The sequence below is a fragment of the Porites lutea genome, chromosome 6, assembly GCF_958299795.1.
Source record: "Porites lutea chromosome 6, jaPorLute2.1, whole genome shotgun sequence".
NCBI lineage: Eukaryota > Metazoa > Cnidaria > Anthozoa > Scleractinia > Poritidae > Porites > Porites lutea.
The window spans coordinates 33,722,173-33,738,618 of record NC_133206.1 but is presented as its reverse complement, the minus strand read 5'-3'; the positions used below and the strand labels follow the sequence as shown (position 1 = coordinate 33,738,618).

Here is a 16,446-nt window from a genome sequence, read left to right as displayed (position 1 = left end):
TAATGATTAGGTATGATGATTACTGCGGGTAAGGTAAATTAGATAGTGATCAAATGTGATTTTCATGTGCGTAGCTGATTCAGGTATTTGTCATGTGGGAGCTCCAAACTATATTCTCAAAATTGAAACTGTTTTATATTCGCGGCCCTTTTCCTTCCTTCCAAGTGTTTTCCTACAAATCTGATTAAAGACAGGTTTGAAAAAGCTTCTGTTGGAATGATGTTAGGTCACATGTTGCACAAGTCGTATGTCTTAGCTTCCAAGTAAAGGGCTTGGGCGATTTTGGAAAAAAGGCTGTTTTGCAGTCTTTAACATGACACAAGATACCGGCAGGATGCGGGAGTTAAAAAACAACACCGCAATTTGTGACTACAATGAACAAAACAAATAAATTCAACGGAATGTCAAAGCGGTCTGTTTGAAGGCATTCCGGGCTCTGATTAAGGTCAGTGAACTTTGATGTTGATTGAAAATCATACAGATATCGGGGTAATCGGCTTTTATCTGATTTATAGACTCTTTTGAGGACATACTTCAGTGCATTGTCAATTAATTCCAGTACTAACTCACTCTATGATGTTGACTGGTCGAGGTCTAGAGTGAAATGACTGACGGCTCGTTCATTCCAAGGTTCCTTATATAGGCGGTCTCCGCGCTTAATATATAGAGGTTTTAAACAGTTAGAAATTAGCAAAATAAAATCTTTTATAGCGTCCAGGTGTCAGCTGAATTTGTGACGTGAATTTGAAAACCGGACGTAATCATAAGGATTTCATTACTTTCGCCTCACTTTTAGATGGGTTGGGAGTGCATTCCTCAGCCCCGGTCCTCAGCCTCGAAAGTAACACACCTATCAGGCCACCTAACCCACAATTCAACAATGATAGTATCAAGTTTTTTGCTGAACAAAGGCCGCTGTAATTTGTGTTTAGACAGCCTATTGTTCATGATATCCCTTATGCGACGCACGGCCGAACGTTTATCTTTTCAGCTGTCTTTATTGTATGTCTTGCACACAAGTGTTCTGGTGATCATCTGAGAGGCGAATTCTTAGTCTATAATGATAAAACTTTGGAACAAGATCGCCAGAAAGAAAACGAAAAAGTTGGAGGTTACCGCAGTAGAGATTTGCGCAGAAATGGAATGTCCCGACGGTGGATATGGTTGGACTATTTGCATCGCAGCGGCGATTTGCCAGTTTATCATCATGGGTATTCACAACAACTTTGGGATTTTATACACTTACTTGATGAAGGATTTAAAGGCAGATCTTGCAGATACCGGTGAGTTATCACAATGTGATCTATATTAACTGTATTAAAGCCGGCTAGTAGTTACGTAACCTCAGCCGAATTTCTGAAAACCAAACTCTCTCGCTTTTGGATCATTTTCACCCTTGCTTCCTAAACTTCATCTGTTCAGTATTTGATCCGAAGATTGCTGAACACATTTCTGAACTTAGGGATCTAAGAGATCGCGTGTTGTCAGTAGTTGTCAAAATCATTATAAAGTTTGCTGTCGACAAATAGCGCAGTAACTTAATATTATACGTACACGCATATATCGTACGTCTACAAAAATGCATCATAGTCTGTGGTGAATCCCACAGAAATTGCATTGAGCTATGATCCACAGTGTTAGCTTGTCCTGCAGGTTGAGAACTCGAAAACTAACCTGACTTCAACCCTGTTTTGTGAGCCAAGAGTCATGAAAAGAGCGTTTAAAATAGGTGCGAGAAAGTTATTTGTTTTTCCTGTTTGATTTTGGTGAACATCATGACTGTTTGGGTCTCATGACAAACTAACAAGTTCTTTTACTGAGTACAGCATTGAGACTAATGATGTCCGACGTTTCCAAGGGGGCTACACGCAATCATCATCAAGATTATCGAGGCAAAGTGACTGTTTCTTGGTGATTTTAATTGACTTAATTGAAAACAAAAGTAAAGGACATTTTGCTTCTTTTGTGTTCATGTCAATAACAGCGAGGATATCAACATTTCGTTAATGCATTAAGCAGCTTTTTTCAGGGCTAAAAAATTGTTAGTTAATTCTGTTTTGACATCCTGTGCTAATCGTTCATGTTGTAGCCTGACGAGCCCCTAAGAAGATAAGAACGTCTGCGTAGGAGGTTATTCAGTTTAAGTTTCTTGCCAATTAAGGAATTCAGTAAAACCTTGCTGATTTGGCAACATGTTGATGACTTTGATAGGAGGGGTTTGTTATGAAAGTGACGGACATATATATTATCTTATTTGGAAATGAAGACGCAACTCGTTTTTGGTGATGATTTTTGGTTTCGGTTTCCTAGGGTTTTAAAATACCCCCGGATTTTTCCGGGATCGTGAACCAAATTTATTAGACAAAAAGGAGTTGTGTATCAGTTTAAATGTGTATCTGTGCACAAAAAGTGTTTGCTCAGTGAGTTGGCTTTTGTTTAGCCTGTTCCAGGTGCTCAGAAAGTCGGAAGTGGAACTCAAGGTTGTACAAATGATGTACAAATGTGTTAACAATTTAGTGCCAGCATGTATTAGCTGTAAAATAGGGAAGCGATCCAATGCGCAGGCTTACAATCTCCGCAACAGTGAAGGTCTAAACCTGCCAGGATGCCGGACAGCGGCTGCCCAGAGTGGCTTCTTTTATAGGACAGCAAAAGCGTGGAATAGTCTCAGTAACAACACTAGAACTGCCCAATCATTAACATCATTTAAAAAGCATGCAGAGGCAGAATTAATGAAGAAATAGGATACCGGTATACATATCATGGTATTTTATTACATTGTTAGTTATTATTAGAAGTAGTAATTTTAAGTTGTTATTTATATATCAAGAACATGTATATCATTAGTTTTAGTTGTATTATACGTACATATTGTAAATTAATTCTGAAAAGCCCCTCGGGGAGAATTAATAAAAGTATTGTTTTGTATTGTAAGGTTAAATGTTAGCGAAAAACTAGAGGAAAATTGGCGCTCTCCCCGGCCGGTCTCCGCTATTTTTTTCGCCCCCACTCCACTGTTTGAATGCCTGTAACATCCCCGTTTTTGTTTAAAGCTGCCTTATAGCTTATGGCTGACTTTAAATTTAGTGGTTGATCTAAACATAGCTCAGTTTTTTTTAAGGGACAGGTTCACGGTTCAGCGCATGCTCCGTATATCAAAATGTTGTTTTTCTGCCGGGACATGCTGTATCATCTATGCAAGCAATATGATCATGTCATAGTGTTGTCAAAGAACCAATCTGCACACTCCCCTGGCAGTCACTTGCACTTGACCAACTTAAATATTTGCAAACAGCTGTAAATTAATCAACCATGGAATAAAACCATCGGGTCAACAGTAAATTCAACGCTGTTAGTGTTGGTATAATCCACTATTTTTTTTTCAGCGATTTTAGTACTCCTCCATCCTACTTCAGGTTACCCTGAATACAATTCTACTTTGAAATACACTCTGAGATCGCTGAGATACATGTGAGTGGGATTATTAACCGTGAATTAATAATAAATTGGAAAGAGGTAATTTAGTTAATGAGCATGCGCTTAACCGTGAGGGATTTTTTAGATTTGGTACTCTTCTTTGGCGAGTGTTATTTCAACAGACCCGTCCACGGTATTTTTCAAGTCAGTTATGACAGACCAGTTAGCGAATATCCATTGACACTGCTTGAAAGAGCTCCTTTGAAATGGAAAACTCACCAAGTTTTATGGTGATGCATTAATCGCCAAATTTTACGTTTGTATGGTTTGTATGATGGCACTAACTTGCCCCCCTACCATGCATACAAACGTCTAAAACATTGAGCGAATCTTCGTTAGTTTTTCAACAAATCACTTTAAACCTTGACATCTTTATTAATTGTAAGGCCTTCGTTTCTCTAACTGGTCCCGGTCAAACGTTGATGAAACCGTGGAAGGGTTTTAAAAATACCCCGATCCAATTGTTATTATGACAGAATTCGACTTTTCACGTTTCAGCATGGATTGGTTCAATAGCGTTTGGTGTAAACTTCCTTTTCGGCCCAGTAGCGAGCAGTCTGTGTCAAAGATTCAGCTGTCGCCTCGTAGCTGCAGCGGGTGGTCTTATTGCAGTCCTCGGTTTCTTGATGACGTCATTTGCTAATAGTGTCTACGTCATGTACTTCACCTACAGTGTTGTCTGGGGTTTTGGTTCTTCTTTAAGCTTTGCTGCAAGTACTATTGTATTGGGTGAGTTCAACATCCACTTATCTAGTACATATCCTTTCGAATATGTCACGTATAAATGGGATTCGCCTCAATCATCGCATGAAATTTGTCCTTAAAATGGCTTCATCATCAGCTCCGAGGAGTTTCCTGTGGCTCAGTGGTAGGGTATCTTGGCAAGTAACCAGAAGGTCATAGCTTCGACTCCTGTTTGGCGGACTCCTTTTTCTCTTTTTGCGAGTCGGGCTGTTTCAGTGACTTAGCAAACATCATTCTCGTACTTTCGCATCGTTAATAAGTTGCAGTTTCTTCCTTAGTAGCTTAAAAAAAACCTGGGCAATGTCGTCTTGTTCACTTGTTGTTGTATGCTATACAGGCTAAACGACGCAAAACCACTGAGGCGACATATAATGTAGGAACCCTGTAATATATTGACGCAAATGTGCCACATGTACGCGCAGTTTAAGCTAGTTAAGTCGCACTAGATGATTGTCTAGTTAAGTCCAGAGAGGATATTTCCCCAAGCAAGGCCTCTGTACTAGTTATATTTTACAATATGTTCCTACAGGTCAGTACTTCGACAGGAATCTTGCGTTAGCCAATGGTATTGTTACTGGTGGAAGTGGTATCGGAGCGATAGCAATGGGACCCTTTTATCATCTCGTCTTGTCAAACCTCGGCTGGAAAATCATGCTAAGAATTCTTTGTGGATTCGCCTTTCTCATGTTTGTGAGCGCACTATTCTACCGCCCCCTCCCTGCCAAGTATAAACGCGCCCACATAGGCCGAAAAGAGAGAGCCAAGCTGTTTGATTTGTCCGTATGGAAGATTAAGCCGTTCGTGTTTTGGGCTGTGGCCATGTGGCTGATACATATTGGCTATTTTGTTCCCTTCATTCACTTGGTGAGCAAACGAATAGTAAATATAAGAGACTGATAATCGATTGAATGGCTTTTTAAAATTTTCTCTTTTTTCCAGGCGTAGGGGGAAATAAGGAGTCTCCCCTGTGAAAGTTACAAATATTTTTTTGTTCACTTTCACCAAGGTAAATTTGAAGTAGAGACTCGCAAGAAGCCAGGATTTGCTTTGCTTTGACGTTCTCGAGCTACTGCGCATTTTTATGCCCATTTTTTCGATAGTTTGTTCGTCAGTTTCCCCAAATCAGTTAAACACAGACGAACGCACTTCTTAATTAACAGTGTAGTAAATGATTAACGAGATCGGCTCCACATGGTACAATGCCAGAAAATAAACTTGATCAATAAATTTTCCTTCAATCCTGTTCTTGCTAAAAAGTATTTTGCGGTGGTGTGTAAACAGTCCTGCGAAATGTTGTTTCTTTCTTTTTACCGCTAATCACACGTGGATTTTTTTTTTTCAGCCTAATTACGCTGAGATTATTCATATACCTGAGTCTAAGGCCTCCTTGCTGATAGGGTATCTTTCCATTGCTTCTACTCTGTCACGTGTCCTGTTTGGTCTTGTGCTCAATCATCCAAGAATTAATCGTTTCCATGTTTTACAGGTATGTAAAGAGATGTTACTATGGCGACTGCACATAGTAATCGCGCAAAAAAGAGAAATCTTTGTGTAAGCGACTACCCTCTGTCGGTCGCTTACGAGAGCTCATTCTTGTAAGCGACCAGCTCTTGTTAAGACCACTTTTTCGAATTTCCGAGATGGTCGCCTTACGAGAGCTTCGACTGTATTTATTCATTTGTTACTGTGGACCGCGTTATTGTTGCTTTATTAGGGTTCTAATGAACCAACTGGTACTCGGGCAATGAGAACTGTGGAACATACGTTAATAGAGGCCTCTGTAGTCTCGAAAGTAAGATCCGATAACTTTTCTGGCTATAAAATGAAAATTTTAAGTTGATAGAAATTTACTTGATTTTATAAGCGTACTTACAGCTCAACAAAACTGTGAAACATGGTGCTAGTGAAGACACTAGTGATCAGTTGGAGAAAGAAATGATATTAGAATTATTATACGTTTCTGGAAAACTGCCCACCTACCCCTTCCCGCAACCCAACATTAACTCTAACTTCTCAATTCGGGCAAAATGTTGTCTTAGGGGAGGGGTTGGTGGGCAGTTTCCCAGATATGATTGCCTTTTTCTTTCAGTTTGCCTTTATGATGATGGCTATTACATGTACACTATGTCCACTGGCAAGAGATTACACAGGGCTCATACTATATGCTGTTGGCTTTGGAATGTTCGACGGATGTTTTATTTTGCTTATCGCTATTACCACCTGTGATTTAGTCGGACCTGAAAGGCTACCACAAGCCTTAGGAACTCTGTATGGGGTTGTATCACTTCCTATTATATTTGGACCACCCCTGGCAGGTAGGTTCGATTTTTCTTTTGCAAGGGAGTGTCCATAGGAGAAGCTTTGGGACTTTGATGCTATTGATTCAGCAGTCTTAACTTTATATTATCTAGAACTTATTTGATGACTAATGTTGGTTCTACAGAGCCGGAGTAGAGTAAACATTTTGACCATTAATTTCGTCACTGCATTGGCACTTAGTTGAATTAAGTAAACCTCAAACCAAAGTTTCACTCTTGTCAGCCTGTGAAGATTTCATGTGTATTTTGAAGACTGAAAGATTGGCCTTTTCAGTTCACAAGAAGCGCTTTTGCTAAGAAGAAAACCTGCTTCTTGCGCGGTGCAATAGGCTTGATTTCTACCACTCTCTCTTGTCCTTCCAGGGTCTTTTGGGGGAAAAAAGCGCACATTCATTTCCCATAATCGAGCCCAGGTGCGGCCTCCTTTGGTGCGGCCTGGACTTCTCTGTCACGCCTGGTATTGTCCCGTAATGACTGACGGATACAAAGAAAAGTAAATTATAGTTTACTCGAAATTAACCTTTTTTATTTAAACATTAAACTATTGCATTATCTTTCTCTTCCAGCGTACATTTTCGAGATAACCGGCTCATACAGGGACGCTTTCTTTGTGGCCGGAGGTGCCATAGCTGCTGGATCTTGCATTCATTCTCTAACTGGACTGGTATTTCTGTCCGAAACGAAAGAAAGAGAACAAATCTGCGAGGAGTGCGGGAAAGAAAATGATATTGCGATTGCGGAAGAACAAAGAAACTGATATGCTTAATACGAGACACCTTATGTTCTGCAATGTGGCCGTCTTGCTGGCTTGTGGACACATTTAGTAATGTGACAAATGTGTGTGAAATAAATCATATATGAGAACTGCGGAAATGAAATCAAGTGGAGAATGATCCTCGCAGTTGTGAACGCAATTTATGCAATTACGTGGGAAGCCTGAAAAAAATTTAGGACTTTAACAGGATTTGAACCCGTGACGTCGCGACGTGACTTTAGTAATGAAACATAAAGAGCAAAGCACGGCATCATTGACTAAACCCAGTAATTAGTCATTAATGAATTGTAGCATAAATGCATTGGTGCGTAGGGTCTCAGTAAAAGTTATCAAAGTGGGCGACAAAGATAGCATTTTCAATCCATTTTCTTAAACCCAAACCACCTACATGTAACTTAAAAACTGATATATTACCTATATTTATGGATTTCCCCCAACCTACAAAGTAGAAAAGGACCGCAATCTTACAAGTTAATGGATCAAACCCGTTTCTACGCTGCACGATGTCAAACACTTTCTATTTAAAGACTTTTTATCAGATCACTCTCGTTCGTGGCTTCGTTTCGAAATTCTGAATCCTTCCCGCTTTGAAAAAGGCTTATGAATCCAAAGATGTGCAGTAGGTCAGCCTCAAACTCACGAAGAAAAACCGAGTCGATGAAGTCAATTTTTCCACCATGAAAAGTTGCTGACCATGTTGCTGTTTACCTTTCTATTTCATGGCACACTTTAACGTAAATCGTGTTTATATACACATATATAACTTTTTAATCACATAAATAACTTTTTGATCAGTTTTTATCTGAGGAGTGCCGTACATGCCGTGCGGTACGAAACTACGTAGTAATAAAAATGCCAAGTCGGATCTCACGTTGACACCAGACAACCTTGATTATACTACGCTCTAGTCCGTCTATTGAGCACTCTGCCAATAGGCGTGCATATGCATCAACTGGTATAACTCTTTAATCATGTACTATTATATTATTAAAGTGAACTTTTGGTGTTAAATCACGTTATTTTGCGAGTTTACACAGGTACCCCAAGCTCACGAGTACCTTCTTCAGCATTTTAAGGGAAAAAAAAACTTTGGCCAACCCATGGGTGGTGGCGGGGGGCACTATTAGTTTGAAATTTTGCTTTGTATCTAATGCCTGATCTGTATGTTAATCTGTTGTGCTTACTGGCTTTATAGCCAGTGCAGTATGCATTATATAAAGGACCTCAGCAATTCAATGGAATTCGCCAACGTCGAAATTGAGGACATAAGGAAGAATGACAAAGAAAACGAAGTCAAAATCAAGGAATTTGAGGACAAAATATTGTACCCTGAGGTGTACAACAGGCGAGAAAACCTAAGATCCTTCGGTTTTCCCGAATCTGCTGATGGAACTGAGAATACGAATGAAGTTGTAGGAAAATTCCTTAGAGATGAATTGGAGATGGCAAACGCAGCAGATATTGAATTCCAGCGAGCTCATAGAATAGGAAAGAAGAAGACGGGCGCAAAACTAGACCCGTCATTGTTCGTTTTTTGAGCTTTCCAGAACGTGAGCTGGTTTTTAGCGCGAGCTGGCGGATGATATCGATATTAAGGTCTACGCGGATTTCCTTAAAGAAATAAGCGAAAGAAGAAAAAAGCAGTGGCCACATCTTAAAAAAGCAAGAGAGGAGGGAAAGACTGCTTTCTTTAGCAAACCAGAACCTGATAAATTATTTATTGATGGACGATCTATTCCCTTATAGACAAATCTAGGTTTTTGGACTCAGTTTATTTTAATTGACTTGTTTATACTTTTCATCAGGCTGTTTTTGTAACAGGAGTGGCATGTGTAGGTTAGAACAATTGGGAGTGGTTGAAACGATTGTCCCAAGATCTTTGGCAGCGTCTTATAGGTAATAATTACCTCGCCGCTATTTCTTTCTTTCTTAAAAATTTGTTGTGTAATCCATTTTTTGTTTGTTTGTTTGTTTTTGCTTTGTTTTGTTTGTCTTTTTGTTTTCTCAGTGTTTTGTGAGTGTGCATGATGTGTGCGTTTTGCGTGTGTTATCTACCTACGTGTTGTGTGTTTTTGCACCTCAGTTGTTACCTCTTTTCAATTCTTGTGTACCTCTGCGGTGGAAAATTATTTGTATGCGCATAATTTAGTTTTTCGCTGATCCCATTCATGAAAGAATTTTTGGATTTTAAATTATTGTCTCTAATGTTCGAGGGATTCGCTCCGCCACGAAAAGGAAGTCCCTTTTTACCCGACTAAATGAAAGGAGGTATGATATTATCTTCCTTCAAGAGACCCGATAGCATTGTTGATGTTGAAGACATTTGGAGAACACAATGGGGAGGTAAGCTCTGTTTTGCTCACAGCTCTAATCATAGTTGTGGGGTGATCAGATTCTGGTGATAAGTGACTTAGATTTTAATTCCGCCCAGGAACTATTAGTTGTGATGGCGAGGGCCGCTCCATTATAATTGAAGCTGAGGTCCAAGGTTCGCCATTTTTCAGGTTTGTAACAGTTATGCTCCAAACAAGGTTCAAGACCAACGCCCTTTTTTCTTGATAAGTTAAACAAAAATATTGAAGACTGCGTCGTTAGTGAAGAGCTTAGAATTATTCTCGGGGGAGACTTTGATGTAACACTCGACTTTGATCTTGACTGAATGAATTAAAAAATAGCTATTTTTCGGAGGGAGAGAAGAGAGTTAAGTTAAGCTTAAGTGGTCAAACTGTTTTACTTGAAAAAGCGTATTTTAAAATTGTTTATAGAGAACTTCGAAACAGAATCGTCACTCCACAAACGGCTAAACTAAAGTTTAATGCTCATTTTGTTAATGACACTTTAAAATTGGAAAAAAATTTACAGCTTCCCATATCGTGTTGCCTTGGATACAAAGACTCGCGAATTTCAGTATAAATTACTAAACAGATGCCTTAATGTGACAAATACCTTCTTATGCAAAATTGGTATTATACCATCTCCCGCATGCTCCTTATGTGGTGAATCGGATTAATCCCTCGAACATCTTTTCCTGTCTTGTCATTATACTAGGAATTTCTGGTCTGAGGTTATAAAATGGCTCGTTGATCATAAGGTCAAGATTGAAAATCTTTCAGACAAAGATATAATATATCTAATAATGAAATACATAACAAAATAATATTCATTAAATTACAAAAAAAAAAAGTATGCATTATGTCAATGTGTGTGTAAGTCCATCCGTCCATAACAGCTTTTCCATTATTCTCATTGCACAAGGCATTAATGCTTAACCTTCAGCCGAGGGTACTGGGTTAGATACCCTCTAATGCCCTTTTTTCGCGGTAGAATTCAATAGATTTTTTTTTAAGTGCAACAAAAAAACTTTGCTCATTAGGAATAAAATGCATGTCCCGTAGTAAAGGATTAAATTAACTGCAAAAACCGTAGCACCCAGTTTTAGCCTTAAACTTCTAGAGCAGAGGTATCAGGTTTGATAACCGGCATCGCCCATATTAGTGATATTTTTTGTTTGACAAATTTTAAAATAGATTCTTTTCTTCTTGTTTTTCTTTTTTATGGTTGCGGGAGTACAGACTATTCATAGCCAGTAAGCATATGTCCTCTCAGAAGAGCATTCTTTATTTTGAAAGGACCTTTTAAGGCAGTTTCACTGTACTAAAATCCAGCTAATTTTTCAGTATATACTAAAACAGTGGATAGTGTTTTTCGGGCGCTCTGATTGGCTACTCAATCAGTACATATCCTGCACTATTCACTGATTCACCTCCAGTTCCTCGGAGCGAGCGACGCCAAACTCGTGTAAGTTGCAAGCAAAATGCCTTCCCAGTTTGCTGCCGTAAACAAACAAAGAAATTTCACAACTAATCAAGCAAGCTGTTTCCGAAATACACGAAGAAGGTGACGAAGTTCGGATTGGAAGTTTTAACAGGTAAAGCTTTGTCTTTTTGACCCGAATTTATCGATAAAACCGGTGAAAAAGTTTTTTGTTTACAAATGCAAATGAAGCTTAAGCTTGCTTACTTTATTTAGTTGAGTTGTTCATAAATAAGCTTAAAACTAAATTTAATAATCTTTTTTTATAGAATGATTTTAAATACAAAAAGAATTCACAACTCCTTTGGAAGAAATTTCCCCGCAAGAGCTAAACAAATGCCTTCAAAAGTTTTAGTTGCCGGCAAGAAAAAGCGACGGCCGCGGCCGCCCGGTCATTAGGCGCCAAAATTGTAATCGTTGGCAACAGTATTTGAGTTAAAAATCGTCGTTTTTGTGCTCAATTATCTCACTGTTTTAGGATATACTAAAACAACTATTCACCTCAGTGTCGGTGGCTAGTCGTGGATATTTACCTCACTGCTTCGCAGTTTGGTAAATATTCAGGACTAGCCACCTCCACTTCGGTGAATAATTGTTATTTAACTTTCAAAGGCCCAATTGGAGACATTAATGTTTAGGTACAAGCTTTAAGGATATCGTTATGACATAATTAAGCTTATTAAGTCCACTGAAAACAAATGAGGTGTTAGCAGTGTAAAGAAAAAAAGAAAAAGAAACTCTCTCATTGCGCTTCAAAACCATGAGAAGGAATGCAGCTGAATGCATCGTATACTTTGAGTGTTAGGTGAACTAAGTTTTTTTGAATTTTCCTCCATTTCGCAATGCAAGAAGTTTTCTACTGTTATGAGGCGATAATTTGGTGGGGGACTTTGGTCTTAATTGGATACGGATAACTGAATAAATGGTTTGGTTTTTATATGTTTAGACCAGTGAGAAACGAGCCAACATGACCTAGCTGAAATTTGTTTGGCTGGTCATTTTTTTGAAATACTAGTGACTCGGTGGCTTTTACCTCTGTTTCTCTCTATACCTACTACATAACATGCAAGTCAGTTCCACTCATCCACAACAACTATGTGCTTCCGGTTAAGTGAAGCATATTAAAGTCTACAACATTGTCTACTATCGACAACTGAATGGTCAGCAAATGTAAATAATATTTTTCACAGAGAATGGCCTTTCTTTTAGTCTTTTTTGGCAAGTTTCTGTCCGATACAGTTGGTTTTGTCTGTACTTTGAATCAAGTAGCACCTCCCATCTGTAAGAACATAAATTATTCGGCTGATTATGACATCACGTTTTCAGCTACTGAGGTCAAATAGCTACGTCTGGATAATCTGCATTAATATACAATTGTCGGGTTTAGTTCTATAAATTTCGCCTTTGATATGTGATTTAACTATGGAATCTCCGTTGAAAAACCTTCAAAAACATGTTGAATGTTCGCTATGCTTGGATATTCTTACCAAGCCGAAGACCATAGCGTGTCTTCACACTTTCTGCTGTCTGTGCTTGAAGAAACACGCGCTTTCGAGTCAGAGAGATGGTCAGTTTCGCTGCCCCGAGTGCCAAACACAAATCTGCATCCCCGAAGGAAACAATTTCGATCAGCTACCGACCAGCTCTCATCACACCAGCCTGCTCAACATTTTCGCTGTTCAACAAAGCTGCAATGGACGTGAGGTCAGGTGTGGGATTTGTGAGAAAAAGAGTGCCGAATGCACTTACTGTTTTGACTGCGAGAAGCTGATGTGTAATGTTTGCTTGAACGCTCACGAGCTGTTTAGAGCTGTTGCGTTAGAAGAACACAAAGTTACCCCAGTCCAACAGTTTAAAGCCGCAGATTACGAAGCCTTGACAAAGCGAAAGGATTTTTGTGCGGTGAAGTCCCACGAAGTAGAAGTGATGAGGTTTTATTGTCGTGACTGTGAAACTTGTATTTGTCAAGTGTGTGTCAATACTGACCACAAAAATCATGCAATTGAGTCGCTCGAAAAGGCTGCGGAGGTAGAAAAGGCCAAAATTTTGGCTGGAACCCAAAAGATGAAACAAAAGAACTTGCTTTGCAATAATGTGGTACGGAAATTTGAGGAATCAGCAGCTAACTTCGAAACTGACATTGCCGCTGCTAAACACAAGGTGTCTGAGGCAGCAGAACAAATGATCGCTGCTGTTCGCGAACGAGAGCGAGAAATGATAACCACCCTCGAAGACACACGCGTGTCGAGGAAGGAGAAATTGGATGCTGCAAAAAAAGAGGCTAAGGAGCTGAAGAAACAGCTCAACCAAGCCGCAGAGTACACCAGTGACTTGGCTCAGAGAAGCTCGAGTGCACACTCTATGCTAAGATTTCAAGAGCTTAGCCAAGTTCAACTCCCTGAACTACCAGTTAGTTCGTTTGTTAGGTTCATACCGGCGAGTGAACCCGATGAATTGAGTTTGGGGTTTATAAAAACTAGCGAAACAGACGAAGATGAACAACCGTCAGAGAATGAGTAGGACTGCTGTCGTACAAACAAACAGAGACTTAAAAAATAATGAAGTATTGTTGAGCCTTATCACCGATTGAGAAGTTGATGCCCTTCGTAATTGGTGTGCGGGAACAGCTTACAGTCGAACCTCTCTGTACGGACACCTCTCTATTACGGGCAGTTTCCAATTTCCCGACAAAATTCTCATATATTTTCTTTAAAAATAACTCTATAATACGGACTCTCTAATACGGACAACGGACACTAAATCTCGGCCCCAGAGAGTAAATTCATATTTTTATTAAACTGAACCTCTTTATCACGGACACAGCGAAGATCAGGCGAATCCCGAATCCCGATCAGGTGAACCTGCACAGGGTGAATTCCGTCTAGTCTGGCTGATGAGCTATGCAAGGTGATATAAAGCCTAGTGGCTGTATACCAAACAAAGATTTGCGAAAGGTCTACAGAGGAACATAACCGATTTTTTGGAGGCTTCAGTGACTACAGAGAGCATAAAGATCTTTTCTATTACATTTTGTACTCTAGTTACTGTTTACTGCACTTGCAAAATAGCGAAAGACGCTTTCAGAATTGTGCTTTACGTTACAACTTTTTACATGCAGCATTGCGCCTTAGCTCGTTTCGTTTTAAAACAGTAGTTTGTCTGTTGCTCAGATGTACAATGTTGTATGCTACTGAAAGACAGTGTCTTTGTACTGTGAATTAATAACTTTAAATGCCGCTTAAAGACGAGGGTGGGCCTGGTTTTAGGTACTGAACACTTATAACTGTAACTGGAGTCATAAAAGTGGCGTCGTCATAGTGACCTCTTTTATACGCGGACACCTCTCTAATACGGAAACTTCGCTCTGTCCCTTCGGCGTCCGTATAAGAGAGGTTCGACTGTACTTTGAAGACTACAAGGTTCTTAAGGGCCAGCAATAATTGCTGTAAACCGCAAATGATAAGCAGCTTTATTAAAGACAAACTGCGAAAATACGGACTGTTTCTTGTTGCTAGGCTTAAAGGAGGACTAAGCGCTAACTGTATTGTTTTATAAAAAGAAAAGCAACTAAAGTGTGTTTTTTCGAGGGTGAAAAACAGTAAATTGCACATTATAGCTTCAGCGTTAGATTCAAGGTGGTCTGTGATTATTTGAGGGGTAATTCCTTCCCATGTATTATTTGGGGTGGCTCCTTGAGCCTGTGGTGTGTTTTAGAGATACTGAAAATTGCACTCTAAAAAGTATATCATCAGTAAACCAAAAAAAATTACAATTAAATACTTCAAATGTCTTTATTAATGATTTATCCTCTCAGTATAGCAAGTAACTCTTTTATTATTCCTAATAGCTGCAAAAGTCAGAATAAACCAAAACTTGAAGAGGTTCTAGTGGAATGATTCCATCCACAGACTCGAAAGTTGCATTTCAATGTCCTGTTTTCACAACTGACTCTTTGATAAAACTGGTTAACCTCTCTGTCTTTCCACTAGCTTTCAAAGCCACAAAACGTAGATAAGCAATTGCTAAGGAGGATTCTGCTATAACACCAGATTAGATACGGTTAAATGACTCCTTCGATGCTCTGTTTGTTGCTGTACTCCTATGTAGTAAGGAAATTATAGTTATATTGAGAAAACCTTTCAGTTGCTAATACGGTAATTTTCATAGTTCAATATTTATCTGCAAAGCTAGTCCCGTAAAGAAGTAGAGTTTGTATCTAGTTTTCCCTTTAACTAAGCGTGGCCAAGCGAGTGGGAACGCTCTATGCCACTATCATCATCGCCGTAACCGTTACCACCCACCCCCACCCCCACCATCGCAAACATCAGTGTCATCACCATCATTTAATTCACTTTCGATAAAACACGTCACCTTCACCAATCAGCACCGACCGCTATCATCCTGTCCTTTACTAAGTATCATGCCCCATATCACCACCAGCAACAGCACCACTCACCACTCACCACCCCCATTATCATCATCATCATCATCATCATCATCATCACTATCATAATCACCATCGTCGTCATCACTTTCACGAACACACACCAAACTCGTCATCTTCACAAACTATCACCTCCAGCACCAGCACCACTCACCACTGACCACGCCCATCATCATCATCATCATCATCACCACCATCATCATCTTTAGTCACCACTATCACCATCACTATCATCTTCATCCCTTTCACGAACACTCATTAAACTCATCATTTTCACAAACAAACACCACCAGTACCAGCACCACTCACCACTGACCACGCCCATCATCAGCAGCATCATTATCATCATCATCATCTTCACCAATCACCAACACCACCGTCGTCATCTTTACCTTCACCAACCACCATGGATTGCCATCATCATCACGATCAACATCACCCTCATAGTCCATTACCACTAAAATCACGAGCACCATCACCATCACCAACGTACCTTATTATAGGAAATTAACGCTCCATGAAATTAAGGTATTGGAAATTAACGCGACTTAAATTAACGCAAATTTAATGGAAAACGACTTTCGAATAGAGAAAATTAACGCGAAAAAGGAGGTAGAATTTCATAATAAAGGAAATTAACACGATAAAGACACAGTTGGTGGCCGAAATAAAAGGAGAAGATATTAACATTACTTCTGACAGCGACAAAGATGAGGATGAACTCGAAATATTGTAGACCTTCGCCCTAGCTTTTGTGAAAGATGAAAAATAAAGGGTAAATGGAAAGAAAGAAAGCTTGTAGTTAATGTTTTTTAGGTGTCAAGAATGTCTGGGCAGGTTCCAAAATTGGGGTTAAAATACTGGGAATTAAGAGC

General features: G+C 39.4%; 2 protein-coding genes across 2 annotated transcripts; both read left to right on the top strand.

The window, feature by feature from the left end:
- Window positions 1-832: 832 nt before the first annotated feature.
- Window positions 833-8,276, top strand: LOC140941415 (monocarboxylate transporter 10-like). Its single transcript, XM_073390416.1, has 6 exons — window positions 833-1,283; window positions 3,976-4,206; window positions 4,751-5,085; window positions 5,564-5,707; window positions 6,311-6,536; window positions 7,106-8,276. The coding sequence occupies exons 1-6, from the start codon at window positions 1,061-1,063 to the stop codon at window positions 7,294-7,296; spliced, it is 1,350 nt and encodes a 449-aa protein (XP_073246517.1). The 5' UTR covers window positions 833-1,060; the 3' UTR covers window positions 7,297-8,276.
- A 4,193-nt stretch (window positions 8,277-12,469) lies between these two features.
- Window positions 12,470-14,455, top strand: LOC140940988 (E3 ubiquitin-protein ligase TRIM56-like). Its single transcript, XM_073389943.1, has one exon. It carries the CDS (start codon window positions 12,550-12,552, stop codon window positions 13,645-13,647), a length of 1,098 nt encoding a protein of 365 aa, XP_073246044.1. The 5' UTR covers window positions 12,470-12,549; the 3' UTR covers window positions 13,648-14,455.
- Window positions 14,456-16,446: the final 1,991 nt, after the last annotated feature.

Excerpts from the sequence above, each read along its gene's own strand:
- LOC140941415 (XM_073390416.1), top strand. The coding sequence starts at position 1,061 with ATGATAAAACTTTGGAACAAGATCGCCAGAAAGAAAACGAAAAAGTTG. Across the intron at positions 4,207-4,750 it reads TGCAAGTACTATTGTATTGG|GTCAGTACTTCGACAGGAAT; the intron begins GTGAGTTCAACA and ends ATGTTCCTACAG. Across the intron at positions 5,086-5,563 it reads TTGTTCCCTTCATTCACTTG|CCTAATTACGCTGAGATTAT; the intron begins GTGAGCAAACGA and ends TTTTTTTTTCAG.
- LOC140940988 (XM_073389943.1), top strand. The coding sequence starts at position 12,550 with ATGGAATCTCCGTTGAAAAACCTTCAAAAACATGTTGAATGTTCGCTA.